Genomic DNA, 19,240 nt, shown 5'->3' on the forward strand with positions numbered 1-19,240 from the left:
TGATGCCATTTATTGGGCCTGCTCACTTGCTTTGGGTCACTACCACTACCCCTCCCCCCAGTCTTTAAATAGTGCACTTATTTAATTTGAAGAAAGTGCCTGCAATCAATAAGAAGAGATCCTTTTATCTTCTTCATCAATCTTTTGCTAATGAACATGCACTTTTTTTTTCAAGCTTCTTGGTTGCAATGCTTTTAATTTCTCAATGTATAGGAATAAGGGAACGCCATCAAACACATGATGGAGCAGCTGATACCACATATTGCTGCTTGCTTCTTTCTGAAGAATTGGCATGGTCTTAAAGGAAAGCAGTAATTTGTGGAAAGATCACTTGCCCTGCACTGATGTGTGGTCTTCTAAGCATCCTTTCTTAAGCTGTGATCCAGCAGAGCTGTGAATAACCACTTGTAAAGACATACTTTACTTTGCTAGTGTCCCAGTAGTTGCAAGAAAGTATATAATTCTTACAGAATCTTTGTGTGGGCTACTGAGACTTTATTTAAAGCAGATGTATATTGGAAATCCAGTGGCTTCCATGAGAATGACTCACCAAACCTAATTTCCAAAACCTCCAGCAAGTTTGGGTCTGATTATGGCATGACTGAAGGTTCATCTGAGTTAAATGGTGCTTGCTGCTCTGATTTGCAGGATGTTGCCAGCTTGCTCATCCTCATCACAGGCTGGAGGTTAGTGCTGACTATGGCTTTGTGTCCCTCCTAGAGTGTTTTGGGAGTGGAATTTAGCAAAATAACAGTTGATTCTTCACAAAAACACTTCACAAAATAGAACTACAGTTTTGCAAGACTCTGAGTTTCAACCTGTCACTTACATATGGCAAGAGTCCAAATCTCAGTCACAGATTAGCTTCATTAGTGTAGAATCACATTACTTCTGCCTCTAAGCTGAAGAAACCCAAGCCACATAATAAGCAGAAATAAATCTTTGCACAAGGACCTAACCAAATTGCAAACGGGCAAGTAATTTCCTTCCTTATCCTTCTAAATTGCTTACCAATGGTCTTCCCTAGTAAAATTTTGTTACCTCCAATGTCACCATCTGTCTCCTTTTCTGCCACAGTCTCCCTTTCTGTTAACCAGTCCTTAGCTCTCTTCTGAGTCACTCTTCTCTTCCAACCTGGGCAAGACCCCATGTTAAAGCACAGCATGCCAGTGCCAGCAGGTAACCACAGAAATGCAAAAGGCTCAAAAAGATACAGGAAAGTATTTCTGCATCGTTGTAGGGATGGGGTGTAGGGATGGGGTGTAGCAGAAAGAACCCCCAAAACCAGCAAGCTGTACCTTCAGCTTACAGTCGTGTGAGAGACCATCAGCCTCTACCACAGCTACGAGAGCTGGCACGAAAGGCAGCGTGTTTCCTTACCAGCCCAGATGCGGTAAAGATCGTGGGGTTGTATTTTTGTCCAAAAGTTCCCTCAGGAGCCAGCCCCGTGCAGTACCGGGCTGCAGCATTGCGGGCAGGCTGCGTGCTGGCTCTGGTTGTGACCACCTTCGGAGCGGGGCCAGGGAAGCAGCCTGGCCGATGATTCAGCACTGCCTTTCTCTCGTGCTGGCCGGGGAGCACCCGGAGCCGCCAGGCCCCTCCGAAGGCAGGGCGGCTGCAGCAGGGCTGGGGGCGAGGCATCTCTGCAGGGTGCCCTGGTGAGGGGAGGCGAGGAGGAGGTGTGAGCAGACCTCCATCCTGCGTGGTGCTGGAGCCCCCAGCCTGCGCGGCGGGGGAAGGGACCTGACGCGGCGAAGGGTACTGCAGCCTGGCCGGGAGCCAGCCACGAAGCGGCTGCGGAGGGTGAGGGTGGCTGCCGGCCGGGAGGAACCGGCGCGGACCGAGGAGGGGAGCCTTAAAGAGCAAGAGAAGCAGCAGGAGCTCCGTTTAGCCAAGAAGGCTGGGGTGGGCAGGAACGACCCATTCCCTGGTCCCTGCGAGGCTGCAGGGTGGGGAGGCGGGGGAGTCAGTGTTCCCACATGTAGGGAGCCCCGCTGGAAAGGTATCCTTCCGGGGTCCAGGGACAAGAGGCACAGAGGTGGCTATGATCTGAACCCTAACAGTCTGCCTCTCCATCCAGCTATGTAGCCTTATGCAGGATTACTTCAACTTCATGAGAAACCTTGTAAGAAAGGTGCAAGATCTCCACATGCATTTCTGTTCATCTCAACACCAGAAAGATGTGAGCAAAGGAGAAACATAATTTGAAGGAGTGTAGTTAAACGTGGATAGGTTGGAGTGTAGTGAAGATCGCAGATGACTGAATATAGATAGTTTGCCTATAATGTCAGTGCAGGGAAGATGTGAAAAGGGCATTGAATCAAAGAGAAGTGCGAGCAGCATCAGTAGGGAAAAATTGTCTTACTGGAAATGGGAAGGTTGAAAAATTAGACATGGATAAAGAAGGCAAGGCTTTTTTAAAAATTTGTGCCAAACACAAGCAGTATCTCATCTGTGCAATGAAGAGAGTATTCCCAGCTGGTTCTCAGCTTGCACTCTGCTTTGAAGAGTGATTCTTCAGCTTCACGCCTGAGGAGCAACTTGTGTGTGTGAAAGTACGCCTGATTTTCACAGATTTATCAGTTAATCTAATAAAAGATACATTCTTTCCCTAGAAACCTTGCTTACTTGTACCCACAGATCACTGCAGCTGTTGCAGCTATGCTGCTGTGATGTTACCCTTTCTACAGTAGCTGTGTTGTTACTGCTGTTTGAAATAGGTTTTGAGATACTTGAAAGAGGCTGCACTCATGCAGAATATTATCAGGTAAGGAGCACATATGCTTTGTAGTAAGAGGAGCCATGTACGTAAATATGCAATGCAAGCTGTTTGTTCTCTCTAAGGTTACTGCTCACATCATTAACCTGAGGACCAGACACTTCAGTGGTAATGTAGACTAGATTGTATGATGATTTATCTCCTTTCATTCTTCCAGAAAGGGTTATCACTGGCTCTGCTTTAAGGTGAATTCTCCAGGCACTTGAATGTAGTAGCATCATGATTACTTCAGTTGGCTACTACAGCCTCACAGGAAGCTTTGTGATTAGACATCCAACAATTAGTCCTTGACATGACAGTTCATGAAAACTCTATGGAATTCATTGAGATTTTGAGAAACCTTTCTTTAGCAAATGTTACTAATGCTCTCATGAAAGTGAGAGAGGGAAGGAGGAAGGGGGAATGGGGGGAGCTGGAAGCAGAGCGAGGAGATGGGTAGAGACAGATGTATTTCCTGTCCCTACCAAAAATATGTAAGTACTAAGGAAATTACCTTTTGAATGCCTGACTAAGGTAGCAGCAAAAATGAGTTCGGGGCAATTTGTAGTGCTTGCTCATTTGTTCCCTTATGCATCCTGCAGCCTTTATACTAAGGAGAAACGTGGATTTATGCAGCCAATTCCTTAATGCGAATGTTTTCACAACGTCCAAGGAACTGGAAATTGGGTTTAAAGCCCCTCTCTTTTTACACATATATCTGTGTTGTTACACTGGTGTACTTTCCTGTGGAAGACAAAAGAGACTGGGAATAGGGCTGATACTAATCTTACTTTTATTATGTTAACTGGACTGTTGATTTACCCCAGTATTACACTGCGCTAGTGGAAATTAGTGCTAGGTATTGGTAGAGGTCAGGAATAACAGACAAATTGAAGAATAAAGCAGAAATCTTGTTAATAATAAAATTATTTGATTCTCTCCCCTCCCCTTCCTTCCCCCCCCCCCCCCCCCCCCATCTACTGGAGAGTGAGAACATATGCTGGCAGCGTGTGAGCTCTTGAAAAGTGTGTTCAGAAGCTGGCTTTAGTGTGAAGACTTTGATTTCTATGGGTTTGGAAAAGGTGATTCCAAAAACGGACTATAAAAAAAAAAAATTATGCAGACCTCTTTGTAATAAGTTAAATACGAACTTGTCAGAGGCAGGAATGCTTTGGGCTTGGGGTCTTTCCCTCTATGGCTTGACCTAAGGTGCATCCCAGCATCATTCCTAGCAAACGAAACTTAGGGGCTTGGAAGGAGAAGCTGTCTCTAGGTGTCAGGCGGGGAGAAACTGCTGCTGGAAAGCTGTCTTCCCCCTGGGAGAGATCGGGTGTCCGGCTGAGAGAGCCCAGTTCATCCCGTAGCCTGGTTGCGGTCGCAGGACCGTGCGTGTCACCGATGGCCGCCCCCTCGGCGGGGGGTGGGGGAGAGGCAGCGGCGGGCGCGCAACTCCTGCCCGCTCCCTCCCTTTGATTTGATGGCCTTTATTCCTCCTAATTGGATAAAATAGGAAGTCACTGACAGTCCTGCGTTGCCGGGTGTACTGATTTCCCTCAGACCAGCCCTGCAGAGGGCGGGGGGTGGGGTAGGGGAGGAAGGAGCGAGTCTACATCAGGGAAACAGGCTGCGAGGGGGCTGGGGGAGTGGGGCGGGGGGGAAGGAGGAAAGTGAATGAGCGCTCAAGAAGGACAAAGAGGGAGGGGAGAGAAAGGGAGTTACCACCGTCTTGGCATCGCTCTTCCTTTCAAACCTCTGTGTAATGATATTGTTTGCAGTGATGCTCAGACAGCGAGCACCTGCTGCTCTGTAATGATTCAGCCTCTTTCAGCCTCTGCTGTAACACGACAGGATGCTGCTGCTACTGTCACTTCTGCCGCTGCCGCCGTTGTTACAGATTTTGCTTTTGCTCCTTCTACCGCATGACAATTGTTTTCCTCGTCTGAGCAGATACCAGCCTCAGATGCTCAAGGTGAGAGTCTTGCCTTTCACTCTGGGCTACTGGTTCACTTAATTTGCTCAATTTGTTCGGTGTTTGTGGTTTTCTTTCTCTCTTGACCCTCCTTCACCTTGTTTTGTTTTGTTGTGCTTGCTTCTGGGGGGATGTTTCTTGCCTCCTGCAGAAGAGCTGGAATTGCTTGAGAGGTATTTAAGGAATTATACAAGTGGCCAGCAAACAGGAGCTCAGTAATTGCAAAGCTAGTCTTGCTTCAGAGAGGCAGAGGGAGTGACAGAGGGTTCGGGGGCAGGGGTGTGCGTGTCTCTTTTTTCCTGCGTGTTACTCCTCTCCCAGTTTGGATGATGTTGCTGAGCTTGGACCTTTTATTGACTCCCACTCTGTGATTTCTGCAGAGCACTGTGACTATTACATTTCTTTTTGTCTGTCTCATAGTAATGGACTGTGATAGAGTTAAGGCCTTTTGGAGGTGAGCTGTTTGAGAGCTGATGCTTAAACATGTCTGAAGTAGCTGCCGACACTTTCCCCAGCCCCTCAGCTCAGCTGAGCCCTGATGCGTCCCTCAACGGGCTCCCGGCTGAGGAGAACATGCCGGGGACCCAAAGAGAGGACAGGAGGGTCCAGGGTATAGCAGGCCTTGCTGCGACCTGCTGTGTGTGCCTGGAGGCAGAGCGACTGAAGGGCTGCCTCAACTCTGAAAAGATCTGCATCGCCCCTATCCTGGCTTGCCTGCTCAGCCTTTGCCTCTGCATTGCTGGCCTCAAGTGGGTCTTTGTGGACAAGATTTTTGAGTATGACTCTCCTACTCACCTTGACCCTGGGAGGATAGGACAAGACCCAAAGAGCGCTGTGGATCCTACAGCTCTGTCTGCCTGGGTGCCTTCGGAGGTGTATGCCTCACCCTTCCCTGTACCTAGCCCCAAGAGCAAGGCTGAAGTGACAGTGCAAAATGACAGCTCGTTTGTGCCCTCCAAACCGTTCCTCCAGCCTTCTCTGTATAACCGCATCCTAGATGTTGGGTTGTTGTCCTCTGCCGCACCTTCGCTGTCACCACCCGCCCTGGAGCCTACCACAACGTCTCAGGCGCAAGCAACAGAAACCAATCTCCAAACTGCTCCAAAAGTTTGTAAGTAGAAGCTATGTATTTCTTTGTTTTCCTCTTAAAAAAAAAAAAAAAAAAAAAAAAAAAAAAAAAGAAGAAAAAAAAAGAAAAGAAAAAAGAATTAAAAAAAAGGCACTTAACAGTTCTGCAGCTGTCCTTGAGGGGGATGTGATTGGTATGCAAAACTTAAACGTACTAAGACAGGTGTAGCAGGGTTACCTTCTCAGGAGAGCACACAAGGGTCTCTGAACTTAGTTCCAAGACGTGCATAGCAATTGAAGAGGGCTTCGTTTGAGACGTTTGTAAAGTGACAGTACCACCCTTTTCTCTGCATCCACTTGTAGGAGAGTATGTGATTTACTTCAAGGGTTTATTTGATAACTATTCCACATGGTCTATCAATATATTTTTCTTATAAATTTGATTTGCATCCCATGTTGGATCTTCCATGTGTGTTCATTTTCTTCTCTCTGCATGCAGAGCGCTTCTGCTACCTCCTTCCTGAAGTCTGTTGCTAGCAAATATTCTTATCATCCTCCTGAAACACTCAGGCAGAACAGCGGGAAAGAGCGACGGTGTATCTGAAGCAGTTAGAGGCTGGGAATTATTAATTTAGCAGCTACCTTATGATCTCTCCCTTCCCTTTAAAAGCATAGCACACATTTCTCTGCATCTTTCCCCTCCTCTAGGAGCTGATGCTCATTGAACCTGTTTCTTAAGCATTGCCTCATTGACTTTTGTAGGGCGTTTCAGGAAAGCATTCTTACCAGTGCAGGAGGTCAGTTTCCAAATTAGTATTTGCTCATCCTTAAAGCAAAAAATATCCAGGGTACCTGTATTATTTTCTCAGTAGCAATCAGAAAGCATCCAAATACTGCATTGCTGAAGTGTAATTTCTCTGACATTCATAATTTTAACCCATCAAATCCAGAGCAGATCAAGCCAGCAATTCTTGGGCTGTGTAAAATTGTGCAACTCTAGCAAAAAGAGAAGGCAATGCCATTGTGCTAACAGCACAAGGCTGCGGTTTCTTTTGGAAAGCTGCAGTGATCCCGATGAGCATGGTGTTCCTTGCAAATCTCCACCCAGGCCCCCAGGCCCCCATCTCATATATTCTCCCTCATACCTTCTCTGCAAAGCTGCAGGATGACCTCCTTATAGGTGGTACATACTGGACATCACTCTGGAACCCTGAAATGACCAGAAGTTTGCTACGAAGTTTAGCCCCACCAGGACTGGACCCAGTATAGATACATGGTGAATGGATTAGATGTAACGTTTAGGGCCAGCCACTTTGCAGATGAAAATGAGTGCAACTACAGTGATTTCAGTGGAGGTCCTTTCAGTACAGACAGTCCTGAACAGCAATTCCAGAATCACTGAAAGAAAATTCTGAGTATTCCAGTAGAAGCCCTGCTGCCTTTTACTTAGATAATGGATGACAACCAGACTTTTGGATTAAAAGTAATTTGTCTGATGAAAACAGTCTAGTAGAGAAATATTGCTGTGAATTTCAGTGATAGGGGGCTTTGTTGTAGTAGGTAAGACATTACTTGAATTATTGGGACACTTAAACACCTTTGCAGTTATATAGAATTACACTATGTGATTTTTTTACTATTTTCTTCATCATTGATGCAGAACTTTCTTTTCTTTTTGTAGTGGAAATATCATGACATTAAAGATATGACAGCACTTTCTACTTCATAAAGTAACCAGGGACCACCATCCAGTTAAAATGGCCTCTCTCATGTGACAGGGAAAAGCAACCAAAAGCTAGTTATGCCAGGACAACCCTCATCCTCTTTAATTTCCACATGTAAGGCAAGTCTTTATCAATAAAATGCTAACTTCATCTCTGAAGTAAATGAAGGGGAGTGGGTGAAAAAGAGATTCTTTGGAGCAGTCACTGACAAAAAGCCATTATGTACATTCAAATTGCTCACATCTGGGAAATAAATTGTTGTCTAGAAATTAGGTGATTGGATTGAGTTGCTTTGGGGTTTTTTGTGGTTTTTTTACTGTTGCCTTAATATTCTTAGGATAAATGTGTTTCAAGGCATCATAGACTTTCAGATAGCTACAGACTGAAAAGAGAGGAAGAGCTGGCAGCAGGTCAAGTTTAGGTTAATCTGAGGGAGAAGGTTGTGTGGACAGTATTTATTCCAACTACGGCACATAATTCTGACTATGGCATGAAGCTGCAATTCCCTGCAAAGAAAAATAAGAAAATACAGCTGGAAAAGTACACTGCAGAAGATAAGCCTAAGAATTCAAAGAGGCATGGAAGGAACTTTTTGGACAGCTCTAAAAGCACTGTCTTGGGGGTTCTGAAACAGCTGCATTTCAAAATATCATTGTGTTTTATGTAGAGCAAGATTTGTTGGAGAGGTTGACAGATTGTATCAGTGATAAGTTGGGGTTTTTTATGAATGTCTTTGACAGCTATAAAATTCTCAGAGAGATGGCTTGGAAAGTAGCATCTGCAAATTGAATTGTCCCTTCTTTTGCCTTTCAGTGTCCTTTTTTCCATTTCAGGCAAAGTGAGGTATCTTGTTCCTAGAAAGCCCCTTTTGTGCTGACATTTTTTTTTTCCTGTGCAGAAATAAAAAAGAACAGACACAACTCGTATTCTGTGGCTGATGTATTGTTTCTGAACCAAGACCTTCCATGAGTTTCCAAATCCTTTTCTTCTCCTCTCTTTTCTGTCTTACTCAGCATATTCCCCTTAAAGCTGTATCTGTCAAGGTCATAGTCTGCAAAGAGCTAATTGATTCTTCTTTCTCCTGGAGCCTGGGAGGGAAAGCAGAAGAGAGACAATCCTAGTAATTGTGTCTGGTGCATTAGATTGAAGACTGGTCTCACTACTTTTATTATAATTTGCCCTTTATCTCTGTTTCCGTTTGGTTTAGGTTTTATATTGTAGTATCATTTCTCATTTGCTGAAACAGAAAGGAAAGGTGAATGTTTTAGAGCATTCCCATATTTAGGGAGCTTGTCAATCTTAGCATAATTACATCAGAGAAGATTTCATTACAAGTGGGATGTAATAGTAAGCACTAACCTACAATCTCCCTCCCTCTGAGAAGATATGCAGATTGCAAAAGTGCTAACACAGTTTAGGAGCTAAATTTTACTTCTTCCTACACCATCAGTTTTAAATTCAGTTCCACCCTTTACCCAGGCTATGTAATAGAGGTGCCTCTGTAGTACTGTCAAAACTGTGTTTCTGTAATAACTGTATCTCTATGTCTGCATACCAACCACTCCCTTTATAGGTCTTCCCACTGCCTGTTCTTTCCGTTTAAGCAGATTTCTCCCAGCATCACCCACCAAGGTCCATGTGGGGTTGCCATTGCAGAGTGACAGCTCTGCCAAAGGAGTGCTGCACTGCAGCCTTTTGGCTCTGCTCTGAAGCACAGGTGCCTGAGCCCTTGGCTTTGGGATCACTACTCTCCTGACTTGGTGAAGTGCCACAGGGCACACGAGAGGCAGGGCAGGAGAAAGACCACAAGACAAAGATTTTGCTGAAGCTGGTTTCTCTGGCAGCAGAGCAAAAAGCCTGTCGGGGAGCAGGATTCAGAGGATGCCATCTCCCTGGTGGCACATCCATGCTGCTCCTCTGTCTTTTCTGCTTTTGGCTTCCCTGACTACCCTGTGTGCCATGTGCTGATGGGCCAGCTGCATACCTCATGCCATGCTGTTGGCCAGTGAATGACCAACAGGCACATCTCCATCTCCCTACCTCTGTGCCTACAGAGTTGTGCTGGCCGTAAGACATAAGGGTGAGTGCAGCACCAGACTTGTGCATTCCCCTTGGGCCAGGCAGGGCTCCCTTCTACCTCATCAGTGCAGGCTCTCACCTGGAAAACACGGCAAAGCAGAGATAGGATTGTGCACTGCTGTCAGCCATCCGTGACTCGGACTGCTCCCTTCTCGTGTTTCTGATTTCTGCAGTGACTTCAGGTGTGCTGGGCCAGCAACAGCAAGGGCTGCTACTTTCTCATCCTCAGTGGAAAAAGCATTGAAAGAGTGCCTCTGAGGACTGGTAGTGGGTGTTTATCTACGAAGTGGTCTTACCTCACCTTCAAAATTAGCCAGTTGTAGTGACTGAATTTCTTGTGTCTTTTTAGTGCTAGATGAATGTAAAGTGAGGAAAATGGAAAGAAAACTAACCTGTTTCTTGTTTTGGTATCATACTGTAAATATTCCTTGCAATTTCTCTCTGACTCTTTCACCTCCTCTTGTTCTTTCTCAGCTCTGCATTTGATGTCCTTTCTTCTGTACTCAGTGATTTGTGAAGGTCTGTATTTCACCTCTGTGGCAGGCTGGATGGAGCCTTTTCCTGAAGTTATAGGTGCTGCAGCCCAGCTGAAGGCTTTGATTTATGGCTAGAAAGGGTTTGTTCACAGCAGCTGCACACAGTGTTTGTTCTTTTTTTTTTTTTTGACACGTCTAATTCTGATGCATTCTTTGCAGTTGAAATCCCCATCAGAACGCCGTAAGTTTGAGTCCATGCCTGGCAGCCTCTGAAAGTGTCAAGGTTAGGGATGTTTTGGAGAGCTGCAGGAAACTGTGCTAACAGGAGGGGAGAGCAGATGATACAGCACAGGCTGTATCAGCGTTTTGTACACTCACTGTTATTATGCAGTGCAGCACCACAAGGGAGATTGCTTTATCCCCAAAGCTTGAAGATGCAGGAGGGGAGCACCTTAAAGAAGACTTTGCTCCATTTCTGATACAGTTTTGATGTTGATTAGCTTCAAACACCTGACTTAAATGCCTACATTAGGAAGCTAGGCAGCATTCAGCTTCCTATTCACCATAAAGGAAGGGACCTCCCTCAGGCAATTCCCAGTGTGACTCTAGCAGGAATAACTCTTTCTCCAACGAGTCTACAGGGAGACTAACCTTGCAATTTGGTTTCTAAGTTAAATGTCTGCTGTACAGTATGAAAACTCATTTTGAAAGCCATGACTTTTCTTGGACATGTCCTGTGAATTAGCAATGTTTTGTCACAGGGAAGTTATAATTAATCACAGTTAAGATACCAGACAAGTTCTGAGCCTAACTCAAGAGCATAATAAAGAGATGCTGATCTCAGTAGGCCCTGGAGACACAACTGGGCCTCCATTAACAAGCCATAATAAAGCAAGTGCCACTGTACTGAGCCAGCAAGTCTGTATTTCCCTGAAACACTTCCTTCTCTGCTGTCCCAAAGGTCATGGTGTCTCGTAGATGTATGTACTTGTGGCAGGAACACTCAGAGTAAAGGAAGATCGGGACTGATGGGATGAGATGCATAAGATGCAGCAATTTTTAGGGAGTTCAGGTCCATTAAGCCTTCTAAAGTGATAACTGAGACTTCATTTCCCCAGCGTGGTTAGTCACACTAACCGGGTCTTTAAAATGCCCCGCACAAGCAGAGTTTGCTCAGACAAATTTCTTGGTTTGTTTCTCTCTGTATCTCTACCATCCCCTTTTTTAATGTTCATTGCTTGCATAGAAAATGTTCTCATATTTAACATGAGGAGGATTGATCAGTCCCGTGTTTCTTTCTCTTGGGCAAGCACCCCAAATCCATGGCTTTCAGAACCACTCCATGGGCGTGGTTTTTCTTTTGTGCACAGAACATGATGAAGCAAAAGCCATGTTTCTCCACGTATTTTCTTCTAATAACAGCCTGAATTTCTCAGTGCAAAATAGCAACCCGCACTTTCATTTATTTTTAAAACCTTCATTTTATTTTGCAAACTTCACGGAGAATAAGTAATGTATTTAGGCTATATGGAACTTCTGCATGCTCGCCCTCCTTATTTATATGCATATACATATGCATATGTGTGCATATAAAATGCAAGAGCTACACAGAGTATATGGCCATTGTTTCTTTATTTAAAACGACTTCTGGAACTGTACTGCATCATAAGTTTCTAAGCAAAGATGATTAATAATTGATGTCATAACAAAACCCATGATTTGGATTGCCACTGCAGGGGACTGAAATTATCCTCCTTCAGTATCTATGGTACTTTTAAGTTAAATGTTGTATTTCCAATTCACGTACTGAAAATTAACTTGCATAGCAGTTCACCTCAGATTTGCAGTGCCTAACTTTTTCGGTGCAGAGATACCTTGAGGAACTTTTTCAGCATCAGATGAGAAGGCAGAATTTGGTTTGCTGAAGGCTAAGTAGCAGGTTAATTGTGATGCGGAGCTGGAATGATATAAGTAAGCGTTTTCATCATTTGCAGTCTTGCTAATGGAAATGCAATAGATTTGCTGCAGAAATCCAACTCAGAATCAATAGCAATGCAATGAGGCAGCTGGTTCAGGGAGAGCACATGTGATGCCAATCTACTGCAGAGAGTACCTGGGCAGAGACTGCTCTGGCTCTGTGTCACAAAAGGGCAGACAGTCCTAGAAGACGCCACGGCAGGTAGTGAAAGACTGCTGAAAGGAAAAAGCCTGCTTCACCTTGGGTGGGGCACTGTAAGGAGAAAAGGCATTCTCTGATTGAAAGAATTGTTTTCTTTGAGGAATTCAGATCTGTTTGGACCCCAACATGTCTTTTTTGTTACAAGGTACTAAGTTAAGCAAAGACAGCAGACTTTGTGCTTCAGGTCATGTTCAGAGCACATGAAATCAAGGAACGACTGAGTCATAGCAAGCAGCTTTGGAGATGGGTAGGCGGTTTTAGAGTATCTCCTGCTAAGGGCTTCTGCTGTCTTGCTTCCCAAGGCATAGCACCAAGGGGAGCAGGCACTGCCTTTTTGTGAATTGCTTTATAGTAGGCACGCTGGATACCTTTACTATTTATACTGCAGGAATCCCAGTTTCACGGAAAGAGAGCGCATGGTGAATCACATCTCGATCTTTCAAGTTAAAATGCTATGTGAAGTACCAGACTCAGTAGGAGTACACATTAAACTCAGGAGCCTGAGCATGACCGCTGTTAGGCAATTAGAGAGCTCTTGAAAGCAGCAAGGAAGAAATACCTGTGCAGTGTTTTGAGGCAATATAATGCCTGCTTATTTACACTCTGTCCTATCTCATCCTGTCTCTCATCCACCTCCTTCATGACCACTAGATAGTCACTGAGACAAAAGGGAAGGTTTTAGCTGGTGGAAACTGGGCAGGGCCAAATCCAGTGGGACGTGGCTTGGCTGACACTCTGCTAAGCTAGACCAGAGGCAAGGTCCTTCAAGCTCTGGACAAGATCAGTGGTGTTGTGGCAAACATTTATTACCTTTGCTCCTGCGGCATTTTATTACGAAAGACTTATTTTAATATATATGTTCTTGCAGACTGTATTCAGCTTTCTCACATACACTTTCACTACCCCTTCCCCCACTTTTTCTTTTTTATATCTATGCTTCAACCTGGAACTTGCTGGCAGTGTGTTCTCATAACTCAGACAGCTTTTTATTTTGGCAATGAATATCACTTCAGTTTTTGAGATGAAAGGAAATCAATACTGGGGTGGTAGTCACATGGCACTGGGGGGAGTATATGAAACTATGATCTGAAGCGTGATTTGTGACATAGCTCAGTATTTCTATGGAATTCCTGAAAGAGTTTTGAATTTTACAATTTTTAACAGTCAATTAATTCATGTGATTAGACAGATCAAAGGAGATAAAAAAAAGACTATCAAGCTTGTTCAAAAACCTTTCTCTTATGCAAAGAAGAAAAGACTCCGAGCTCACAAAAGGTGCCTTGAAACTTGTAAGGTGGTAACTGGAAGCCAGTGTAAGGTTGTTGGAACTGGATCTCGAGAAAAGAATCTTATGTTTTTCACTATATTAAATTAATCTTGATAATTAATTTAGTTTTTCCACTTGAATGACGTGGCCTGAATTTTCACTGGCAGGAGCATTGAGCTGCGCTGGTCCATGATCTACATGACATGGAGTATCTTCCTGTCTAAGGTATCTTCCAGATCCCCACTGATTGTAGTGTGAAGACTGAGGCCAAGATAGTGTCTGGCTTTTCCCTTATTCTAGCTTACTTTGACTTTGAAAATATGTGTTTGCATTCTGGCCATTCATTCATTTACACCATTCTGTCCTAGATTAAAGAGCTCTTTCGTTCCATGTATTTTCCCCTCATAAAGGTGCATATACACTGTAATCAGCTCAGCTTTGAATAAGCCTTTTTGACAGAACAGGCAGGCTGAGCTCCATAATTCTCACTATGGAGGGAATTGGTTTCAGTCCTTGAATTATTTCATTCTCCTTCACACTTTCTTAGTTTTCAGATAAATAGAGCTATAATTTTGATAGGATACTTACACATTGACTAGTCCAAAATCCCAATGAAGGACAACAAAATCTGTTCAGTGTCTTGGTCACTACTCAGAAACACTCAAGATGCATGAAGTAGCACCAGTGTCTCTTTAATATTTTAAGCAGTAAATCAGTAATAATGTCCAGACAGAGTAGAAGACCCATCTCTCAAACATATAAGGGTCCTCACTGTCCTGCTTCTTGACCCTCAAGGTCACATGCTGCTTTTTACTGGAGTGGAATTACAATCTTAAGAGCCAGTTAAGGGAAGAACAGATAAAAATTGCCCTGCCTTGGCAATGTGGTGTGCATTTTATTAAGAATGAGCTCTGTCATTCCTCGTCTGGTTCTGTCCTGCTCTGAAAAATGCTCTCAGCAGTGCTTCTTGGGTTGACTCAATGGTTTTAACTGTGCAGGCTCTCTTATTCTCCTGATTTCTGCTCATGCTTTCAAAGATTTCTCCCTCTGTGCCCTGTTTCCCATGGACTTCTCTCGTTTTTCCCACTTCTCCTATTGTTGGCCCAAGGACCACTGCACCAGTTTGTCCTTCATTCAGTTGACTGTCTCAGCTCCTCCAATGTATGATTCTTCCTTCCAAACACATAAACAGCCCCAGAGTATATGGATTTGTGGGAGGGAAGGATTTTGGTGTTTGTGCATTTCCCTTGCAGCTTAAAAACACTTATGTGATGGATTCTTTGAGTTTCTGTGCTACAGGGGGTTTGCTGCACAGAGTTAGCCTGATAAGCTTGTGTGGTGCCCAAGCCAAGCATCTTTTACTATCACAGGGCATGGGAATTAAGGAACATGATCTTATCAAGAAAGTCATAATGGCTAATATTCCAACTTAGCTGGGATTTTCAAGACATTTTTATATTTTCCAGATAGCTTTTCTCGGCCTCAGCAGGATGGTTAGCAGTGTGAAAGTAATACACTTCATTTCCATTGCAAAGGCTGTATCAGGGTGAGAGAGACAAGTGCAGAGGAATGGAAGAATAATCATTTCTGTATCTATTGAATTGGTCAGGGAACAAACTAGTAAGTGCGTTGTTATGATTTTAAGAATTAAAGAGCACAGGATAAGAGGAGTGAAAAAGGCTTCCTGGTGTGTTGATATGAGGACTTGAAGAGACTTGAGCCTATACTTGCAAGAAAGGAGCATTATTAAACAGACAGGAAAGTGACAGGAAACTGGGAGAAGTGGTTATATCTGCCAAGCGTAGGAGAGCAGAAGAGGTCTGGTCATTTCTTGACTGGAAGAAAGCAGGAAGAATCTGTTCCCCAGTATAACAGGTACCTGCAGTCTGCCTGGGACTTGTAGAAGATCCCAAAGCAGCTATTCATAGAATCATAGAATCATAAAATAGTTAGGGTTGGAAAGGACCTAAAGATCATCTAGTTCCAACCCCCCTGCCATGGGCAGGGACACCTCACACTAAACCATGCCACCCAAGGCCTCATCCAACCTGGCCTTGAACACCGCCAGGGATGGAGCATTCACAGCTTCCCTGGGCAGCCCATTCCAGTGCCTCACCACCCTTACGTAGAGAACTTCTTCCTTATATCCAATCTAAACTTCCCCTGTTTAAGTTTGAACCCATTACCCCTTGTCCTGTCACCACAGTCCCTAATGAAGAGTCCCTCCCCAGCATCCTTGTAGTCCCCCTTCAGATACTGGAAGGCTGCTATGAGGTCTCCACGCAGCCTTCTCTTCTCCAGGCTGAACAGCCCCAACTTTCTCAGCCTGTCTTCATATGGGAGGTGCTCCAGTCCCCTGATCATCCTCGTGGCCCTCCTCTGGACTTGTTCCAACAGTTCCATGTCCTTTTTATGTTGAGGACACCAAAACTGCACACAATACTCCAAACGAGGTCTCATGAGAACAGAGTAGGGGGACAGGATCACCTCCTTCGACCTGCTGGTCACACTCCTCTTGATGCAGCCCAGGATACAGTTGCCGTTCTGGGCTGCGAGCGCACACTGCTGGTTCATGTTCATTTTTTCATCAACCAGCACTCCCAAGTCCTTCTCCGCAGGGCTGCTCTGAATCTCTTCTCTGCCCAACCTGTAGCTGTGCCTCGGATTGCTCCCACCCAGATGTAGGACCTTGCACTTGGCATGGTTAAACTTCATAAGGTTGGCATCAGCCCACCTCACAAGTGTGTCGAGGTCCCTCTGGATGGCATCCCTTCCCTCCAGCGTATCAACCGAACCACACAGCTTGGTGTCATCGGCAAACTTGCTGAGGGCGCATTCATTCCCACTGTTCATGTCCCTGGCAAAGAAGTTGGACAAAACTGGTCCCAACACCGATCCCTAAGGGACACCACTTGTTACTGGTCTCCAGCCGGACACTGAGCCATTGACCACAATCTTTGCATGTGGCCATCTAGCCAGTTCTTTATCCACCGAGTGGTCCACCTATCAAATTGATGTCTCTGCAATTTAGAGACAAGGATGTCATGTGGGACAGTGTCGAACGCTTTGCACAAGTCCAGGTAGATGACATCAACTGCTCTGCCCCTGTCCATCAGTTTCTTAGCCCCATCACAGAAGGCCACCAAATTGGTCAGGCAGGATTTCCCCTTAGTGAAGCCATGTTGGCTGTCACCAACCACCTTGTTGTTTTTCATGTGCTTTAACATGCCTTCCAGGAGAATCTACTCCAAGATTTTGCCAGGCACAGAAGTGAGACTGACTGGTCTTCCCCTGACTAAGCCGCTAGGCTATGGATTGAATCATCCATTCTTTGGCCATGCTGCATTTCTAAGGGAACTTCTGCAGGGCAAATCCTCTTGCCATCCAGCCATGCGGAGTATGGGCTCCTCACTGATGCTGAGATCCACTATGTGCTCTTCTCCCTGTCTCCCTGAGGGCTGGATCCACTGTGTGTTAGCAAACCAGTGCAGCAAACACTGCAGAGTGTCTCTCTGTCATCGAATTCCCTCCTGCACTTTGTTAGAAGTCCACAGTGCTCTCCAGTCATTGCTTTGTGAAGGTTAGTCAGCCCACACTACTTTTTGGTGACATTGTTTTAGTGATGGCATTAACAGACTATTAATGGTATCAGTAACAATTTTTTACAAACTCCTTCAGCTATGTAATTTTTGAGACATACGGCTGTGTATGTATTCTGTTTGTGAGTAAAGAAAGGCTGTGTTTCAGGATCAGAAAGCCAATAAATGCACTAGCACAAAGAGTCTTTTCTTCAAAACCAGTTAACAGAAAAATACCTCGACATACTCCTTTTATTGTATAAAATTGCATCTGGTCAGTAAAGCCAACAAATATGCTGGGTTTTGACTATGGGAAGGTTCAAGAGCATGGTTGGCAACTCCTCTGTTGCTTGCTAGCTCCAAGCTATAGAGATTCATGGAGATCTCTCAGATAAGCGATTTTTCAAGCAACCCGGTAATTTTCCTAATTGTCTCTAATCGCTTGTTTGGTGTGTGCAATTCCTCTTTATCCAAATTTGGAGGAAGGATGAAAGAGGCATGTTCTGTAAGTGTATTTAGATAACTGGTACAAGCTCAGGAAGCACATTTACTTCAGAGGAATCAGGGGACTCAGTTCCCTCAAGCCACTTGGATAGGCTGAAGCTAGCAAGGGAGGCGGCTGAAGACAAAGAAAACATAAATATATACTCTGATGCTTCCTGACTTATATCCAGTGAGCACTGCATGTGAATATGCAAGCGTTCAAAGAAGAATTTCATATCTAAATTGACTTGTCCCTAACAGATATCTAGCAGGTTCCCCAAGTTGCTGAGTAATATCTGGTTGTGCTTTGCTTTTGCTTTTGCAGATCATCTGTAATGTCTTCTCAGGGCTCTTAATGATACTTTCAGTATGCTACCACACACTGATTTTAACAAATGGGTATACCAGTGCTACTGCCTGATGTTAACTTACACTTCATTCCCATATTAACTTTCATACATTACACTCTTTTACAAGTGGTGATAACATAGTGACAAAATATTCCTTATAATTAATCCAAAATGAAAATTTAGCAGAAACACTGACAAAGCTTTTAAAAAACACAGCTTGTAAATATTGTTCAAGTCATGTAATTACTGCCCCTGCAGAGGAAGACTTAGAAATGTCAGTCAGTAGAGAAAGATCACACAAATAGCTTGACTATGGCTTTTGTGTAATGACAGGTAAGACAAAATTTGGGGTGTTCAAATCTGGCAAGGAAAAACTTCATCATGTGACAGCAAGCTGGAAATGGACTAGTCGAGCTAGAAATCAATGACAGTTTTTTAAAGAATAAGCCAGTTCAACTGCTGGAATACTTAGGTGTTAACTGACCTCCAGCAACTGCATTGGAAGAATACGTGCCCCAACTAGTAATGTCACTGACTCCACCACAATAACTTGCTACCCCAAGGTGACTGATTCATATCCCAATCTCATCAAGAGATCTCATCAAGCTTCTACAAATTCAAATCCCACCCTCTAGTGATTTTAAGTGAATGCAGAATTCTTCATGTTTACAACAGTTACTTGAAACTGCTCTTTACCTGCGCTCTGACTCTACTTTTCACTGAAAACTAATGGGTAGTTCAGGCACAATGACCTTTGTTTTACCTTGAAGTGAGTTCAGGATTGAAAATGCTGTCTACCTTCCCAGCTGCAGCTCGACCTCTCTGTTCTTGCACGTAAAAACAGAAGAAAGTTTGTCATAGTCATTTGAAATCTTGGAATGACCGTTCGAAATCTAGCATTAATTCTGCTTTAAATTCTGCTAATTTGAAGAGCATTAAGTTCCATTCTTGTGGGGAGCCGATACTATGATTTTTCATAAAGCATAAGACTGTGTAGCAGAAGGACAACAAATCTAGAGGCATCTGTAAAAGTATGAGAGCTTCTGGGGATGTTCACTTGCTAACAGAGCTTTTACTTTGTCCATTTGTGACTTCCTATGTGTGATCTTAACCTCAGTCATTCCTGTGCTTCATTTTCTCTCACTGTTAATGATCTGCCCTTTTCATTGTTTGAGACGCCTTCCAGCTTGTGCTGCTTGGCATTCGAGCAGACTTGGGCCCAGAGATCTGCTCCTGAAGGCAGCTCATGTTTTGAATTATGTATGAGTCCATCACGGAGAGGCTGCACTTCATGGTTCCTTTTTGGGGG

At 44.3% G+C, this 19,240-nt stretch overlaps 1 protein-coding gene across 3 annotated transcripts in view; it reads left to right on the forward strand.

Moving 5' to 3' along the window:
• NRG1 (neuregulin 1) overlaps positions 1–19,240 on the forward strand; it is a gene marked incomplete at both ends in the record, with an annotated part of 178,875 nt that overhangs the window by 75,300 nt on the left and 84,335 nt on the right. For 2 of the 3 annotated variants that reach the window (XM_080637756.1, XM_080637757.1), the window contains one exon: positions 5,211–5,838. The exons of the other annotated variant lie outside the window; for it this stretch is intronic. In XM_080637756.1, coding sequence (XP_080493882.1) covers positions 5,211–5,838 — 628 coding nt within the window. Of the gene's footprint in view, positions 1–5,210; positions 5,839–19,240 lie in introns of those variants that run through there. 3 annotated transcript variants of the gene reach the window in all.

Source organism: Psittacula echo (assembly GCF_963264785.1).
Source record: "Psittacula echo genome assembly, chromosome: Z".
Classification (NCBI taxonomy): domain Eukaryota; kingdom Metazoa; phylum Chordata; class Aves; order Psittaciformes; family Psittacidae; genus Psittacula; species Psittacula echo.